General features: G+C 46.5%; 1 protein-coding gene across 2 annotated transcripts in view; it reads left to right on the forward strand.

The window, feature by feature from the left end:
* The window catches only part of SPON1 (spondin 1), a 686,539-nt gene that overhangs the window by 253,593 nt on the left and 413,357 nt on the right, over positions 1 to 19,589 (forward strand). For both annotated transcript variants that reach the window (XM_060261720.1, XM_060261719.1), the window contains exons 4-5: positions 4,510 to 4,583; positions 12,671 to 12,793. In XM_060261720.1, the coding sequence (XP_060117703.1) occupies positions 4,510 to 4,583; positions 12,671 to 12,793 (197 nt within the window). The remainder of the gene's footprint in view (positions 1 to 4,509; positions 4,584 to 12,670; positions 12,794 to 19,589) is intronic.

Here is a 19,589-nt window from a genome sequence, read left to right on the forward strand (position 1 = left end):
CTTGGGAAGGCGGTGGTTTTCCATCCTAGAAATATGCCCTGCCCAGCGCAGCTGTGTCTTCAACAGCAGTGCCTCGATGCTGGTAACCTCCGCCCGCTTGAGAACTTCAGTGTTGGTCACAAAGTCACTCCAGTGGATGTTGAGGATGGTGCGAAGGCAGCGCTGATGAAAGCGCTCAAGGAGTCGCAGGTGATGAGGGTATAAAACCCACGATTTGGAGCCGTAGATGAGGGTTGTCATCACAACCGCTTTGTAAACATTGATCTTTGTGCCTTTTTTCAGATGCTTGTTGCTCCACACTCTTTTGTGCAGTCGGCCAAAGGCACGGTTTGCCTTTGCCAGCCTGTTGTCGATCTCCTTGTCGATCTTAGCATCTGAGGAGATGATGCACCCCAGGTAGCTGAACTGCTGGACTGTCTTCAGAACTGATTCACCCACAGTGATGCAGGGAGGGTGATAATCTTCCTGGGGTGCAGGCTGGTGGAGAACTTCTGTCTTCTTCAGACTAACTTCTAGGCCAAATAGCTTGGCAGCCTCTGCAAAGCAGGACGTCATATGCTGCAGAGCTGATACCGAGTGGGAGACGAGTGCAGCATCATCAGCAAACGGTAGCTCTCGGATGAGTTTTTCCATTGTCTTGGAGTGGGCCTTTAGTCGCCTCAGGTTGAACAGGCTGCCATCGGTGCGATAGCAGATGTAGACACCATCGTCATCGTCTAGATCTACTGCGGCTCTTTGAAGCATCATGCTAAAGAAGATCGTAAAGAGAGTTGGCGCGAGAACGCAGCCTTGCTTTACACCTGTGCCTATTGGGAAGGTCTCCGAGAGGTCGTTGCAGTGTCTGACTTGGCCTCGTTGGTCTTCGTGTAGCTGGATGATCATGCTGAGGAACCTTGGGGGACATCCTAAACGTTCCAAGATTTGCCACAGTCCTTTCCTGCTAACGGTATCGAAAGCTTTGGTAAGGTCGACAAAAGTCACATACAGAGCCTTGTTTTGTTCCCTGCATTTCTCTTGGAGCTGCCTGAGAACAAATACCATGTCGGTGGTGCTCCTGTTAGCTCTGAAGCCGCACTGGCTCTCTGGGAGGAGTTCTTCTGCAATGGCGGGCACCAGTCTGTTCAGGAGTATTCTGGCAAGGATTTTGCCTGCGATGGAGAGCAGGGTTATCCCCCGGTTGTTGGAGCAGTCTGATTTTCCCCCTTTGTTCTTGTATAGGGTGATGATGATTGCATCGCGAAAGTCCTGTGGTAATTTGCCTTGTTCCCAGCAGGTGACAAGTACTGTGCCCCCATGCTTCCAGATCTCTGGTGGAATTCCATCAACTCCTGCTGCCTTGCCACTTTTCAGTTGCTTGATGGCTTTAACAGTCTCTTCTAGAGTGGGGATCTCATCCAACTCTGTTTTCACTGGTGTAAGTGGGGTGAGGTGAATTGCTGAATCTTGAACTTTGTGGTTGGCACTGAAGAGAACCTGAAAATACTCTGACCACCGGTTCAATATGGATGCCTTGTCTGTGAGGAGCACTTGGCCGTCTGCACTACGCAAGGGACTCTGAGTCTGATATGATGGACCATATACTGCCTTCAGGGCTTCGTAGAACCCTCTTAAATCACCAGTGTCTGCACACAGCTGGGTTCTCTCAGCAAGCTTGGTCCACCACTCGTTCTGAATGTCTCGAAGCTTGCACTGGAGGTTGCTACATACAGTGCGAAAGGTTGCTTTTTTCCCAGGACAGGAGGGCTGAGCAAGATGTGGTTGATAGGCAGATCTCTTTTTCGCCAGTAAATCTTAGATCTCTTGATTGTTCTCATCAAACCAGTCCTTGTTCTTCCTTGTGGAGAACCCGAGGACTTCTTCAGAGATCTGCAGGATGGTAGTTTTTAGGTGTTCCCAGAGTGCTTCTGGAGAAGGGTCTGTGGGGCAACTGGGGTCCTCAATTCTTGACTGGAGTTTTGCCTGGAAGGCAGCTTTAACTTCGGCTGACTGGAGACTGCCAATCTGAAACTTCCTCCGAGGGATACCTCCTCTCCTGGGTGTGGGTTTAAAGTGAAGACGGAGATTGCAGCGTACAAGACGATGATCCGTATGACATTCTGCACTGGGCATTACTCGGGTGTGTAAGACATCTCGAAGGTCTCTCTGGCGCACCAGAATGTAGTCGATAAGGTGCCAGTGCTTGGACCGTGGGTGCATCCAGGTTGTCTTCAGACTGTTCTTCTGCTGGAAGATAGTGTTGGTGATGGTGAGCTGGTGCTCCATGCAGAATTCTAGCAGGAGGCGCCCGTTGTCATTGCAGTTGCCAATGCCGTGTTTGCCAAGTACTCCTTTCCAGGCTTCCGAGTCTTTACCTACTCTGGCATTGAAGTTGCCAAGGATGATCACCTTGTCCTCTGTAGGGGTCTTCCGTACGAGGTTGCGTAGATCAGCATAGAACTTGTTCTTTTCTGCAGGATCTGCTTGAAGGGTTGGGGCATACACACTGAAGAGTGTTGCATGCTGCTTGTTTTGAAGTGGGAGGCGCATGGACATGATGCGATCTGATTGACCTGTTGGCAGGTTTTCGAGTTTGGAGGCAATGGAGTTCCTGACCATGAAGCCAACGCCAGAAAGGCGGCTCTCAGCCTTTGACTTACCTGACCAGTAGAGGGTATAGCCAGCACCGTGTTCTTGAAGACTACCTTCCTCAGGGAAACGGACCTCACTGAGAGCTGCTATGTCGATATTCAACCTGAGAAGTTCGTGGGCAACTAGAGCAGAGCGTCGTTCAGGGCGACCACTGTCTACTGTGTCAAGCATGGTTCTGATGTTCCAACACACAAGCTTTAGTCTTTGCACACTTTGTGAGGCAGGTGCATGCCTTTTCTTTGTTGTTATTTTTTGACCGCAAGTAAGGATGCCCGTTGACCGCGGCTAGCCAACTGGGGGGGAGGAGACGAGCTTTGTTTAGGCCACCTTTTCTAGGCCCCTCTCCGTGTGGAGCAAGCAGTGCTGTCCCTAGATAAGGCTGCTTGGTCGTTCAGGGTGCTGCCGAAAAATGCTTTCATCTCCGGGTTAGCATCAGGCGACCAATACCCTGAACCGCCTACATGCAGGATCGGGACTGCGGCTTCCAGTGGCACCTTCCACCTGCCGTTTCGCCCCTTGCCCATCGCTGCAGGACTTGATGCGTTGTGGGTTGTGTATGTGGATATGCCCTTCAGGCCTGCGCAGAGGAATTTTTTAGGTGAAGCCCAGTGTGCGCGGTACTGGCTCCACCCTTTCACCTGGGGGTCATCTGCCATAGCCCAGTAAGCCGGGACGCCGGCAGCGAGTCCTCCAGGTGATAGGTGTTACATTAACGAGCTCTATCTGCCCGGGTTTGATGTTAGAGTTTTCCTTCTCTTAGGCTGGCAAGGTTGGTGGGCCCAGCCTGCCCATCCGGTTATACCGCCGGACAATTCGGTCGCACCATGACGTAGCAAACTCTGTGAAAAACGGGGGGGACCAGCGAGAAGGTGTTGCTATGGATGCAGTAATGCAGGAGAGGCCATTGCAGTGACCATCTGCCAGGCATAGCCAGACAGTGACCACGCGGCATTCATTACACCGGGAGAGGAGAGGCTATGTATTGCGCATACACTTTCCCTGGGGGGGTAGGATACCCAGAGGGAGCCCACCCCCCACAAATATTATACCGCTATTAAAACACTACGGAGGCGGTTGGTGTGTTTCCAATCCAATTCAAGGCTCTGGTCAACTTTGAAAGCACATAATGTCTCAGAGACTGCATATTTGCACCTCTCAAAGTATATTTCCATATAGCAACTTTAGTTCTTTTGGCTTGTCTGAATGTGCCTAGAAAGTATACATTGTGCTGAGATTCCACAAATGGAACTTTATAGGAGTCTGATTTTGGAAAAGAATTTGGGTTTAAAATGTTTGAAATAAATAAATGCATTTATCAAGTTGGGTCCCATTAATTAATTTTTCTCTGAACTTTGTTTTCAGTAAATATGATTACATTCTAGAATATACTCTTATGGAGTTTATGAAACTCAGGCATGAAGCTATCATGCTGAGTTGACACCTGGATTTTTTTCTTGATTATTGAATAGGCATTTCAGTTAACATCTTATATTAGATTTTTAACGTTTTTGTGATACGCCTAATGCACTCTATGTAGATGAAGTTTCTGAAAGTGTTTTTTCTTCCTCTGATTTTGAACTAGAGGCTTTGAGCAGGAAGCAACCTGGGAACACTCAAGAAATCATCTAGGGCGAATGCAGGAATGATGGGGAAGAAGGACTTGATTGGCATGCCAGGGAAATCAAGTATTTCCACATTTTGTTGCATAGTAGATCAGTATTCAGAAACCCCTGCTCCAAATCATCCTTATTTGGGTTCAGTTCATAGAGGAACTCTTTGATAAACATAATTTAAAGAATGCTTTCCAAATATTATTTTAGTATTAAGTTCTTAACTGCTTGAATGCATTTCACAAACACTCTGTTTTCATGTCTTCAATAGGGCGAGCATTGTGCAAAAGAGAATTATTTATTTTCAAGATGAAGGATCTCTCACCAAGAGGCTATGTGAACAAGGTATGATAAACATCATTCATTTCCCTTTCTCTGATTGCATTCTCCCCTTCCTAATTTGATGCACTAAAATAGGTAATCAGAGCATGGCACAGACATGTCTTGGCATTTATGTCGGGCAGTTTGGATTACAAACCAGCTGAAGCTAAGCAGTTTTAAATCCTATTGATTTCATTGGGAAAAAGAACTCTTGTTGAAATCAAAAGTATTTGGCTTTCTTTTAAAACAGGTCACATTACAGCCTGAAGGCTATCTTCTGAACTTTTTTAAAAATACTACCCCCACTTTGCTAACATAACTGGCTACACCCTGGGAGGGGAGAGGTCCAGTGGTACCTGGCTACAATATGATTCTCCACAATGATACAGAGTAGCCTGAGGGAGTGGGTGATCAGTGGACTCATCACTTGTGGCTTCCTGCTACCAACATGCAGGCAGCGGCAAGGTGTGTGTGCCTGAAGAACATCATTTGCCTGGCATGCAGGCTGCATATGTTGGTGAGCGATGACCCGGGGCTGGGAAGCACTGCTAAGGGGGATGGGCCCTGCTGGAGAATGGGCACCTGACTGGCCACTTCTCACACAGCATCAAGGCTGTGAATCTATTGCGAGAGAGGTGGGGGAGGGGGAGGAGCACAAACACCAGCTTGTCCAGGATGTGGCCACCTGCTGGAACTCCACCAATTTCATGATTGTGCATTTGGTGGAGCAGAGGAGAGTGGTGTAGGATGTTATCTTCTCTGTAACCATTCAGAACAAGAAAGAGGAGCTTGACATCAGCTCCAATGACTGGCTGACCCTCTTCCAAATGGAACATGTCCTAAAGCTGTTCCAGGACAGCACTGACATACTGTGTGCCCATTGGGCCAGCCTGGGACAAGTCATCCCCCTAATTCAAGGAATGGACTGGAATGGGTGCTGGACTCTGCATTATAGCCAGAGCCTGAGGGGATGCCAATTCTCCCATGGCTCAGGGCCTTTGCAGACATTTTGTGGGTGAGGATCTATGAGAGTTTGCATCCTCTCTGTGAGGAGTAGGAATAAAAGCTGGCTTGCTTGTGTGGACCCTTCCCCACATCAAGGGCAGGATCGCCCTCTGTAATGGGCAGTTCATTCAGTGGAAGTGTGACCTCTGCAAAGAGGTGCACAGGTTCCAGAGCTGTAGGCACAGCCAGAGGCAACAGTAGGCAGAAGAAGCTGGGGAGGAGAAGGAAGTGGAAGCAGCTAGGGAGGAGGGTGCACAGTCCAATGAGAGACAGGTGAGCCAAAATTCCCAGTTCTGGTTGTTGGTTGTGAAATGGGAGATCAGCAGCAGTGCTATGTGGGCCAGGCATGCAGTGGAGGAGGATTCTGTCAAGGTGATTTCAGGAACTACCTCACAGAGGCCCCTGAACTCACCACTTCTGACCCCCTTGAATACTGGGCATGCAAGAGTGTCATATGGTCAGACCTTGCTAACATGGCTATCTATTTCCTTTCTTGCCTTCCCACCAGCATGCAGAGTAAGCAGATATTCTACCAACTGGGAGACATCCTCAGCCCCTACAGCCAGGGTGGATGAGTTGACCTTCTTGATGGTCAACCTCCCCCTGCTGGGCTACCCTGCTCTGGACCAGGCAGAATAAGAGCATAGCTTTTGATTGCCCTCCTGCATGTCATCCCATCCAATTCCTTCTCCTCTCTGGGTGATCCCAGCATGTGGCCCATGGGATATGCCCCAAGTGACTGGGTGGGAGGATGGCCACCTCTGCCAGGTGGGGTTGGGCTTGCCCCACAGCCAGCCCAAACAACATCAACCTCATTCAGAGAACTCTAGTACTTTCTGGAGCAACATCTTCCTCAGCACTACCTCATAGTATTACTCAGATGTGACTCATCATTGCCGCATCACTAGTTCAAGGTAATTTAGAGGGCTTCTGGTGATCCCAGGCACTGAAAGCAGCCTATGTAAATAGCTCCATGTAACCTGAGCCTGGCAGGTGAATTCTTCCTGAGAATGGGACTGGCAGCTGGTTGCATTGCCAAGACAGCAAGTGCAGTTGCTGAAGTTCTTGTTTTTTGGGGGTCCCACTATCTTTGAATGGCCAGGGGACAGGAATTTTGTGACCAAGTCCACTGGGAAAAACTTGTTGCAGAACTACCCCTAGGGTGGCCAGACCGTCCTGGTCTCCCAGGAAAGTCCCGGTTCTGGCCCCCAATTCCCGGCTCCCGGGCTGGCTATACCGGGACCATTAGAGGTCCCGGTTTAGCCAGCTAGAGAGCCGGTGGGCCGCGCGCGCGGGCGGGGAAGGCGGCGAGTGAGGGAGGGAGCGTCCCTGCGTGTGCGCAGGGCCATTGTGGGCAGAGAGAGAGGGGCAGAGAGAGAGGCTGCTTCAGCGTGCCGCTGGGCCGGCCCCCTGGGTCCCACAACGATGGGATCGATGCCACAGGGACGGGCTCGAAACACTCTATAACCCCTCAAAAGAACAGCAGTCTAGCTCGCTTCCCCCGAGCCCTGCCGCCATAAGCCTCAAGGGGACTCATTTTGCGGCATCTCCCGGCGGGAGGGTGGCACCCGCACGGGACACATATCAAATGAAAGAGGGGGCGCAGGGCTATCAGAAACAGCCGGCGGAGGGAGTCGGGAGACCACCCCACTGGGGGATCCACACCCCGAAAGTGATGAAGGTGGGCAGATAGAGCCAACAGAGCAAACAGGACAAAATAAATAGGCTGCATTATGCAGCACAGTTGAGAAAGTGCCTTATCCCATATACTGATGAAGTAAATACAGGATCTGAGAACAAAATTGCACCAGAAGACACAAACACAAAGCTCCCTTACACTGAATCAGTGCTTGGGTCCACCAAAGTCAGTATTGTCTACTCCAGTCACAAACACAAAGCTCCCTTACACTGAATCAGTGCTTGGGTCCACCAAAGTCAGTATTGTCTACTCCAGTCACAAACACAAAGCTCCCTTACACTGAATCAGTGCTTGGGTCCACCAAATCAGTATTGTCTACTCCAATCACAAACACAAAGCTCCCTTACACTGAATCAGTGCTTGGGTCCACCAAAGTCAGTATTGTCTACTCCAGTCACAAACACAAAGCTCCCTTACACTGAATCAGTGCTTGGGTCCACCAAAGTCAGTATTGTCTACTCCAGGGGTGGCCAGAGTTGCTTAACAAAAGAGCAACACAGAATAACGGTCAGATGTTTGAGAGCCGCAAGACATGAACATCGGATATTTGAGAGCCACAGAAGGAAGGAAGGAGGGAAGGAAGGAAGGAAGGAGGGAGGGAAGGAAGGAAGGAAGGAGGGAGGGAGGAAGGAGGGAGGGAGGGAAGGAAGGGAGGAGGGAGGGTGGGAGGGAAGGAAGGGAGGAGGGAGGGAGGGAGGGAAGGAAGGAAGGAAGGAAGAAAGGAGGGAGGGTGCAAGGAGGGAGGGAGGGAAGGAAGGGAGAAAGGAATGAGGGAGGGAGGGAAGGAAGGGAGGAGGGAGGGAGGGAAGGAGGGAAGGAGGGAAGGAAGGAAGAAAGGAAGGAAGGAGGGAGGAAGGAGGGAGGGAGGGAAGGAAGGGAGGAGGGAGGGAGGGAAGGAAGGAAGGACGGAGGGAGGAAGGAGGGAGGGAGGGAGGGAAGGAAGGGAGGAGGGAGGGAAGGAAGGAAGGAAGGAGGGAGGGAAGGAAGGAGGGAAGGAGGGAGGAAGGAAGAAAGGAAGGAGGGAGGGAGGAAAGAAGGAGGGAGGGAGGGAAGGGAGGAGGGAGGGAGGGAAGGAAGGAAGAAAGGAAGGAGGGAGGGAGGGAAGGAAGGGAGGAGGGAGGGAGGGAAGGAGGGAAGGAAGGAAGAAAGGAAGGAGGGAGGGAGGAAAGGAAGGGAGAGAGGGAAGGAGGGAAGGAAGGAAGAAAGGAAGGAAGGAGGGAGGGAGGGAGGGAGGAAGGAGGGAGGGAAGGAAGGGAGGAGGGAGGGAGGGAAGGAAGAAAGGAAGGAAGGAGGGAGGTGCCTTTTTGAATTGCAGGTCTGTTTAGGTAAAGCAGCCACCTTGGCCTCCTCCTTTCCTACCAAGCCGGTTTGCAAAGGCAGGAGCTCAGTTCACCAAGCTGGCTGTCCCTGCCTTGGGGTTCTCCTGTGGTTAAGATTGCCAATCCCCAGGTGGGGGCAGGGGATCCCCCGGTTTGGAGACCCTCCCCCCACTTCAGGGTCATCAGAAAGCAGGGGGAGGGGAGGGAAATGTCTGCTGGGAACTCTATTATTCCCTATGGAGATTTATTCCCATAGAAAATCATGGAGAATTGATCTGGAGGTATCCGGGGCTTGGGGGGGGGGCTGTTTTTTTGGGGTAGAGGCACCAAATTTTCAGTATAGCATTTAGTGCCTCTCCCCAAACTACCCCCCCAAGTTTCAAAAAGATTGGACCTGGGGGGGGGCCAATTCCATAAGCCCCAAAAGAAGGTGCCCCTATCCTTCATTATTTCCTATGGAAGGATTGAAAAGGTGTTCAGTCCCTTTAAATGTGATGGCCAGAACTCCCTTTGGAGTTCAATTATACTTGTCACAGCCTTGATCTTGATTCCCATATTGCCTTCTGCCACATTCCAGGGTGAGCCCAGGCTGAGCCCATCTCGGAGGAGCAGCCAAGAGGCGGCAGCAGCGCAGGCAAAACCAGGGGAGGGCAGAGGCAGGCCAGGAGCATGGCGAGCTGCGAATCCGGGCCCTTCTAGGATCTGGACTCGCGGCTCACCACGCCCCCGGCCCACCTCCACCCCCCTCCGATTCCACCCCAGAGGCGGAGCGGGCGAGGCTGCCGCGCTGCTGCCGCCTCTTCTCCGCTCACCGTGGCTGCTCCTCTGAGATGGGCTCAGGCTGAGCCCATCTCGGAGGAGCAGCCATGGCGAGCGGAGAAGAGGTGGCAGCTGCGCAGCAGCGTCGCCCGCTCCAAGACGGGGCGGCTCGCCATGCTCCCTGGCGCTGTTTCCCCCCCTCCCCCCTAGCTCCACCCCAGTGTTTCCTGGCTCCAGCCCCAAAGTCCCCAGATATTTCTGGGATTGGACTTGGCAACCCTACTCACTGCCCAGCAGATTTGATTGTACGTTTACCTTTTTTTTTTTAAGCACAATTGGGTTTATTTGCTGTTACATTTTCTAAGCCTTCAAGTTATGTTTATGAACAGCTTTTCTCTGTGATGAATGTTAAAAAATCAAAAGCACATTCACAGCTTACAGATACACATATAAACAGCATACTCAAGATTGCTGCAGCACAAAAATGTCCCCAGATTTTGATGCAGTAATTCAGATCAAGAGGTATCAGTTATTAAACAAATGTTGCAAGAGTTAATATTTTAAGCATGTTTGTTATTTTAAGAAAAATATATTTAATTGTGTTTGTCTATATCCTTTATAATGATTGTATCTCCACTACCTGGAGTTACATTTTATGACACACATGTCCTGGCCCGAGAAGGTCAAATTTGACCCTTGTACTAAATGAGTTCGGCACCCCTGCTAGGGTTTGGATCCAGGCAGCTTTTGAAGAAGGAAGGAGGGGTTCCCTTTACCACTTAAAAAGTTCATGCTGGAGTTCATTGAGGGGCAGGATTGAACCCATAAGGATAATGGGCTGAATTCAAAATTGATTACCAACTCCTGTAAAATTAAACATTAAAATGGACTGCATGCCATTATATTTGAAATGACACCTTGTTGGTGCAAGGCAGTTGAATAAATTTAGAACCATCATAGATATAGTCAGACCCACAATGTGTGCTTCAATGTGGGATAATAACACAGCTGATGTACTGTGGTTCAGGAAATAGTAAAACTGGAATGCAATATTGCCCCCCCAAGTCGGAATAAGGAGATGGACACAAATAGATTGGTGAAACTATGGGCCACTTTATTAAATAATACAGCAATGGCAAGGGCAACCGAACTGCGGCCAGGTCAGGGCCAGGGGTCTCCTCAGACAGCTCCCCTGCCTTTTCAAGCAGGCGAGAGACCCGGCCCCCCAGCCGGAGCTGTGAGCTCACAGCTCCTGTTAAGCAGGCCCAGCAGGGAGGCTCGCACCAGAGGGCCCAAACACCAGACGCGAGTCTCAGCAAAAGGCACCCATCCTATCGAATCTCCAGGACAGTCTGCATTCACACACCTTGGGCCACACCAAAGGTTGATCCTGACAGACCCCTAACTCCCCAAAAGGGGGAGGCTAACCGGTCCTCCCCAGGCCGCATGGTGCCATAAACCCCATAAAACCTGCCTTAAAAAGTGACAGAACTCTACCATGGCACCAACCCAAAGCCAATTCCTCAATCCACTGATATGCTATGCAGGGTAGGCAAAAAACACCCCCCAGTCACCAACCAAATAGCTGGGGAGTAAAAAATTCCTACCTGGCCCCTCTAAAAAAGAGGCAACCAGCAATTGCCTACATAACAAACAGGGCAGGCGGGCCAAAAATGCTGAGAGGACTGACGACAAGGCGAACGGGGCTTCAATAGCAGCGTTGAAGCCCCGCCTCCTCCAGCCGTGCTCAAAAGCACGCTGAAGAGTCCGCTCTCCCTCCGGGCGAGCAAAATCTCCCCTGCAGCCACGCCGCGATGCGATGGGCTACAGGAGGCTCCGTTGTCTGGCTTATGAAGAACCACTGCCAATGTACTCATATCCCCTCATCTTGTTTATTAAAGGTCTCCATGGATTCCCAACAGCCACTTTCCAGAAATACAACATATACATTTAACACCACATATGTTGTTCCATGAGGTTAGGTTCAGTTACGATTCTTCTTATAATGGCAAGTCATTGGATATCCCAGATCACTTTGCTGCTTGTGTTGTTTTTATTACCTCAGAGAATCAATCTAGTGACAATGCAATTTTTTTCTACAACACTACGTGACACAGACTAAGCAGTCTATAGCAATTACATGATAGAGTATATTCATATTATTCTACAACTTTTCTTGCTGAGTTGTGGTAAAGTGTGATATGACCACTGGATTTGTAAAAATTATATTATTTACTCTTCAAATGAAAGTGTAAATATTCCTGGATACTGAATACCTCAAGAGACATTAGTTCTTATGAAATTATTAAAGATGCTTACAAAATTTTCCCAATATAAATTTCATACATGAATTACCTGGTATTGTTTTTGGATCCTCAGTGGTGCATCATTAATCTGTCATTCTTTCTGTTTTTAATTTTGCACATGAAACTTGATGTAGTTTTCAGTTAGAAGAAGAAGAAGAAGAAGAAGAAGAAGAAGAAGAAGAAGAAGAAGAAGAAGAAGAAGAAGAAGAAGAAGAAGAAGAAGAAGAAGAAGAAGAAGAAGAAGAAGAAGAATCTTTGCATCTTTTTTGCTGGCTACTGATGTGCCCAGTGCATGTATGCATTGATTAAATCACGGCACAAAATGTGATTTCATGATTGCCTCAAGATTCATTTTTGCTCTGTGATTTAATTTATGTACATATATGCACATATCTAATCAGTGCTGTTGCACATAAGTGAATTAAAAGTGGAGAATGATCTAAAACAAATGTGGAAAATGTACATGCACTAGGGCTGCCAAGCCCCAGTCCAGGTGGGGGTTCCCTCACCCAGGAGGTTCCCAACCCACCAGCCCATATTGGGCCGGTGGGGGGAATATCCCCTGACGTCATCAGCATGATGACATCACACAGAAGTGATGTCATCATGCTGGTGATGTTACTCAGCGGCTGCTCTAGGTGTTTCCGGAAAAACTTTATGGTTTTCCCAGATGCTGTAGCCATTTGGGAGGGAAAACTCTATGGTACCACGCGCACGAAAGTCCCCCACTCCAGAACACAGGGGACTTGGCAACCCTAACATGCACCAATTTCAAAATCAGTTTTAAAAGTTATCTAACTTAAATTGGAAGTTAAGTGGAGCAAATCAAGACCGAGAGAACTCATAGAACAGTGACAAAAAGAAGGGGGAAATCTGCCCATCTCTACAAATGATTATAATATCATACCAGAGGTTTTACAAATAAATTAGCTGAAGAGAAACTGTCGTTACTTCAAATGCCAACATTTTGTTTTAACCTTTCTAGTGATATGCAGCAAAATAAGGACTTCTTTTTCTTTGTAGACTCTACCTTGGAAGGTGTGACTGATAGACCAATCTTAGATTGCTGTGCTTGTGGAACTGCTAAATACAGGCTTACCTTTTATGGAAACTGGTCAGAGAAGACACACCCCAAAGATTATCCACGTGAGTATATTTTCTTATTATATTCTCCTCCAGGGCTGTCTCACAGTTTACAATTTTTTTAGATTTTGAATATGATCAGAAATGTGGTTCAATCTAGATGATGTTCAGTCTAAAATGATTTTTAAAATTATTTCAATTGATACTGCATTATAACATATCAGCTATCCTTTCTGTCAGTTCTGTCTACATAGGAAAAAAAGATTCCATATTTGATAATTTAAATTTGTGGTGCGCATTTTTAAAAAATATAGATAGGAACTGAGCCAGAATCATGATCCTTATGTAGACTATGTTCCAAATCCACAGCAACACTGAAGATGATTTTAATATACTTGAGTATCAGATACATAAATCTAACATCACCATATTAATTGGTAAACTGGCTGTTCCCTGTGTGGATGTCAAAAGCAGCACAATTGAGCTACCCATAGACAAAGTAGGGGATACTACCTATTTGGGAGATTACACAGATTTGCAGAAAAGATGCATTTGCAAATTAAACAAAAGAGGAAAGAAAAGAATGCTTAAAGAGCATGGACAGTTGAGTGTAATTGATAGCCAGTTAAAGGGACATTGGGTGACGGGGCAGAAGTAGCAGCCTGGTCATGGAATGAGAGTTTGGAAAATCCTGGAGGCAAAGATTTTTTGGGAATATATTATTCATGCCACCCCCTCTCACAATTCTCCAAAGTCTCCAAATTATACATCTAATTCCTCTTGTTGGTCAGCTTCCTGTTTATGTGAAATTCTCAACATGTGTTGGAGCGCTTAGATATACCTGACAGACTTGCTGGATTGAAGTGAATTATTGAGAATTTCTGAGCAAATGTGCATAGAAGGAAGAGGTCTTTCCACTCTATTGTAGTTTGCTCATCTGGTTTGAACTTGCTTCTTTAATCTCACGTCACGTTTGATCTTTAAATATTAGCTTCATAGCAGTCACAAAGAAGCCAAGCAAACATTTTCTATACACTTAATAATATGCTGTCCATTGTGCAATCTTTATTAAAGGTTATGTGTGTAGTTTTATTTTCTAATATTGCTAGTGTCTCATGTGATGAGCAAACAGAACTTTATACAAATTGGTATTAGATACAGTCTTCACAGATTTTTGTCTGAAACTTTATTAAGTTGAACTTTGGCCAGTTCAGATGTAGAGATGTGCACAAATGAAAGACTTTATATAAAAGAACTCCTATAATAAAAGTGTTTATATTGACATATTAAAATGTGTGGTTCAAATTTGTGATGGCAAAGCTCATTAAACTGACTGGGTGATCTCATAATTACATTGAAAGCATTTGAAATAGCTGATGCAGGAGGGCATTTGATATAGGGTATTTGTCAGGTTTATGATCTGGGGCTTTGGCATGTTAAAGAATCATATAAATTGATTATGTTACTTTATTACTGCACTGGCAGTTTTCTAAATTATGTGGGTTCCTTTCCTTCAGTTACAAGTAACAATTTAGTCTGGTTTTTAACCAATCACAATTGTGTCCTTAAAACTTTCAATGAAGGACTGTCCTAAACATTGAGCAGTTCTTAAAATTTGTTCATTTGAGAATGTATGATATCTAACTAATATTTTTAGATGATTCTTTAAAGAGTGTGAAGGCAACTGCAATTGTCCTTTTGTTAGTTTATGGGAAGAAATATCAGTTTGGTGTGCATGTCAAAGTCTACTACAATCAGACTGCACCATATTTGTTTGAATTCAGTACAATCATATAATTATCTATTTTAGCCATAGGAAGAGTAGGATTTTTATTTGGGAAGCTAGGAGAATACAGCCACGGTCTCTGAGAAAATGTGTACTTGTAAGCCTATGTGGGGGAAAGCTCAGAAGGATTGTCCAGTCCTGGGAACCTCAGTCTCCAGAGTGTGTCTTGAATATAAATGTGTATCACATTTTGAAGACCTTGCAGTCAGCTTTGGGTAGTCTGTTCAAATAAATGTGAAGCAGGCAGTTTCACTTGTTATGGAACCAACATTGGGCAACCTGCTTGCCACCCAATAATCACAACTCCAGCCTGTCTGCTGGGGGATAAAACTGAGAAGTGACAAGAACCGGGATCCATATGGGTGCCAGCCACTCAGGCCCATAGCCAGAAAATTTTGGGTGGAAGGGCCCGGATGATAAAAAAAATTGGTGGGGCTATGGGACTTGGCTGCTTCTTCCTAGTTCTGCTTTCAGCCTCCCCCCAGCCCCAGGTGAGTGTCACTTCCCCCTACTACTCATGAGAAAGCCCCTGCCCACCCGAGCAGCTTGCAGCAGGCCACAGAGTCCAACCATGGTGGTGGTGGTGGGGGGAATGCTGTCAGGGCGCTGCTCAGGCTCACCCCCCTTCCCCAGCTGTCTCTCCCGCTCTCTTTCTTGCTGTTACTCTCCTTCTCTATCATGCTCTCTGTCTTTCGTTGTCACTCTCTCTCTCTTCTCTTCCCTCACTTTCTCTCTTCCCTCTCTCTCTCTCTTACTTGCTCTCTCACTGTTGCCCTCTCTCTCTCCGCCTTGATGTCACTTTTCCCTCTCTCTCTCATTCTTGTTGCTCTTTCTTGTGCTTGCTCTCCCTCCCCCCCCCCCGCTTTCCTTTCCTCTGGTCCTGGACTGACCCTGCTTAGCTTCTGCCATCAGGCATGCCTGGGCCATCTGGGGCAGCCTGGAAGATGTGGGCGGTGGGAAGGGGAGTCTTGCAGTCAGCAAAGCCCACTGTGGTGATGCAGACACCTGAAGCTATGTGGCTGGTTAGTTTCACCCCCCTGAACCCCTCCCCCACCTGCCCCCATGTTGCCTTGGCTCACATCACTCTGGATGCGGATTAAACACATAGGAGTCCCAACTGAGCTCCCATTGCCCCCCCCATCTCACTGCTGTGACCCCCCTCTGAAATCCCAGGTGAGCTCCCCTCCAAAGTGGCCACTGGGAGCTGGAGCCAGTGAGGGGGGAGAGGGAAGCACAGCTTGGGGCTTCTTGGGCAGCCCTCTGACCAGCAGCAGCCATGGTGGCCCTCCAGTGGAGGAGCCCTACAGAGGGAAGGGGGTTTAATAGAGAGGTCTGGCCCCCCCCATGCCCCCTGTAGCTACAGGCCTGCAGCCACTGCATGGCCCCCTTGCCACCTGGTGATGGAAGCCATTTAGCAGCTGCTGCCTAAGCATATGGCTGAGTGGCTGCACCCCCAAAGCCCCTAAGGGAGTCCCCAAAACTGGGGGAGGCTGGTATGCAGACATGGCTTTGGATGAGGACCAAAGATGTTTGAACTTGCCATAGAGATGTTCACACCTGCCTGGTTATATTCTCAGGAAGGTAAGTACTTAGAAGGTTGAGTATAACCAACTGAGAAATATAATAAAGTATTTATTACACAGTGTAACAATTAAGAACAAATACATAAGAAATGCTACAATCGAACCCATTGAACTTGCATGTCAGCTGCACATGAATCATATAACTGAGTATCTCATTAAAAAAAACACAAGACCAAACATGTTTAGGCTCTGAGATCCCTTTTCAGTGGCCTAAAACCAAATAGCACACACTTAAAATCATTAACAACAATTAAGGGCCAAGCAGGTTTTTAGTATTTTCTGAAAATATAGAAAATAAATCATTACTCACCCCCTTCCCCATTAATTAAAAAAATAATTAAAAAATCATTAATGAAAAAAAATTAAAAAGGATAAATGGAGTAATAATAACTTAAAATAAGAGAGGAGGCTCCATGTAAAAATCAGGCCTGTATATATTTCTGGGCCAACCCACAAAGAAGACAATGTCTTTCACCAATTACTCTGTGATAAAGGCATGCCACCTGTAAAATCTTACATACCCCTTTAAAATTATAAATTATTTATTATTTTTGGAGACATGTCAAAGCACAGTACAAGCTAGGTATGATGGCCCCATCCAGTTCCCTCCCTCAGAGACAAGATTTTCCCTATGTTTTTCTTTCCCTTTTGTGACTGAGCTGCCCTAGTTATCTGTCCCCCCCCCTTTCTGAAGAATTCTGACTGTCCCACCCTGTGACAGTATGATATTTTGACTGTTGGCTCATCCCAGGAACCTGAGGGAAGTATCAGGAGCCCATTTTAACTTAACTTAAATGGCACACAAGGCATCTTGAAATTCAAAAATAACAAAGTATTTTATTTAACATAGAGGCGAAAGGTCAGCTGAAATCAGGGGTTGAAATTTCTGAGGTAAAACCAGTAAATACACATGCACAGACATTCTTATGTTTCAGGCTAATGAGAGTTTCTTAAGCTATTTGCAGTTACTTAAATCTTTATGTTCAGAAGCTTTTGTTCCAGTGTTTTCCCCAAACACTTCAGTACACTTTCTTTGAGTATCCTCTGACTCTTGGTTTCCAGAAGGCTGGTACACTTTTTCCAGTACCCAAACTCTTCTCTTGAAACACCAGTACTCATCTCGGGTTTTTAACTGACTCTTAAGGTCTCTAAAGGCAGTTTCTAAACACACCAGTATGGGGATCTCTGCCCTAACTTCCTGTTTGACTGGGTAGGGGACTTTCTTCTGTCGCTAGAAGATCTATCCCCTTATCTTGGCCTGAATAGGAATCTTCATCAGTGTTCCCTCTAAGCCGCCCTGAGCCACTTGTGGGAAGGGCGGGATACAAATCATGAATAAATAAAATAAATAAAATAAAAATAAGCAGAGTTGGTGTGAGGTAGTTCAGTTTTTTAGCTCACACATTTTTGTCTTAGCTCAGGAAAGATGGCCCCAGAGCAGACTTATTTATGTAGTAGCCAAATTGCTTGCTCACAACTTTAATGCCAGTAGCTCACAATGTTGATTTTTTTTGCTCACAAGATTCCACAGATTAGAGGGAGTATTGGTCTTCACCTACTTCTGTAACTTCCTTGCCAACTTTTTACCAGTTCTCCTGTCTGTGTTCAACTGCTTTCAGCTAAGGTGTTGTTGAGAGGGAAACAGGAGGACAAAAGTATCTCAGTGAATGGAGGAGCACCCTCTACAGGAGGAGGGCACATGAGAGAATGTAATCTGCAGGAGCAGGAAAATCAGGAGACATTGTGACCCTCTGTTGCTAAGCAATCAGTTTCAGGATCTCCCCATAGATATTGATTCTGGACTACTTCCTGAGCCTCCATGAAGCTTGCTGGGAATTCCTCAGGCCCCTGCTCTCCAATATAGGAAAAGGTGTGCACTAGTATATGAGAATTCCCTACTGAGAGGTGTAGAGGCTAAAGTGTGTGGACTTTTTTTTCTCTCGAGAGGTGTTCTGTCTACCGAATACATGCATTCATGATGTGACTGAAAGTGATTCATCAAGCCCACAAATTATTATCCTTTTTTGCTCATCCATGTGGGAACAAACAATACTGTCTGGAACAGCCCCACAGAGCACATTTGGCTCTGGATAAGAAGGTGAAGGACCTGGGGGTGCAGTTTATGCTTTCATCAGTTCTTCCTGTTGAAGGCCATTGATTATGAAGGGAAGGAAGAATACTGCAAATAAATGACTGGCTACACAGATGCTGTCATCAGAAAAGGTTTGGAGTTTTGGATTATGCTTTAGAGATGAAGATCTTCTATCGGAAGATGGTTTGTACCTCAAAAAGATTGAGAAAATTACTGCATTACTGGATCATGGGAATGCTGTTGACATCATTTATCTTGATTTCAGTGAGGCTTTTGATAAGGTTCCACATAATATTCTTGTTGACAAGTTAATTAAATGTGGTTCGGATTCTATTAATGTTAGGAGGATCTGTGACTTCTTGACAGATTGTACCCAAAGAGTGCTTATTAATAGTTCCTCATCCTCTTGGAGCTGAGTGACAAGTAGAGTGCCTCAGGCACCTATTCTGGGACCTGTTTTAATATCTTTTAAAATGATTTGGATGAAATAATAGAGGGAATGCTTATTAAGTTTGCAGATGATACCAAATTGGGAGGGGTAGCAAATACAGTAGAAGAAAGATACAGGATACAAGATGATCTTGATGGGCTGGAAAATTGTGCTAAAACAAATAAAATTAATTTTAATGGGGATAAATATTAAGTTCTGCATTTAGGTAAGAAAAACCCAATGCCTCATTATAGGATGGGGCAAACTTGTCTTGGCAGTAGTATGTGTGAAAAGGATTTAGGGGTCGTAGTAGACAATACACCGAATGTGAGTCAGCAGTGTGATGGGATGGCTAAAAAGGCAAATTCAATTTTAGGCTGCATTAACAGTAGTGTCCAGATCGTGCAAAGTAATGATATCACTTTACTCTGCTCTGGTTAGACCTCACCCAGAGTATTGTGTTCAGTTTTGGGCACCATGATTTAAGAAGGAAATAGACAAGCTAGAACATGCCCAGAGGAGAGCAGCAAAGATGCTGAAGGGTCTGGAGACCAAGTCCTACAAGGAAAGGCTAAAGGAGCTAGATATGTTTAGCTTGGAGAGGAGATAACTGAAAGGTGATATGTTCACCATCTTCAAGTACTTGAAGGACTGTCAAATAGAGGATGGTGCAGAGTTATTTTCTGTTGCCCCGGAAGGTTGGATCAGAACCAGCGGGTTGAAATTCAATCAAAAGAGTTTTCGGCTAAGCATTAGGAAGAACTTCCTGATGGTTAGAGTGGTTCATCAATGGAACAGACTTTTTTGCGAGGTGGTGGGCTCTCCTCTTCAGAGGTTTTAAAACAGAGGCTAGATGGCAATCTGACAGCAATGCAGATTCTGTGAACTTAGACAGATTATGAGAAGAAGAGCAGGAAGGGTTGCATCAGTGCTCAGTTCTTGTGACCCTTTCTTATATGCCCAGGGAA

This window comes from Heteronotia binoei, chromosome 21 (assembly GCF_032191835.1).
Source record: "Heteronotia binoei isolate CCM8104 ecotype False Entrance Well chromosome 21, APGP_CSIRO_Hbin_v1, whole genome shotgun sequence".
Taxonomy (NCBI): Eukaryota; Metazoa; Chordata; class Lepidosauria; order Squamata; family Gekkonidae; genus Heteronotia; species Heteronotia binoei.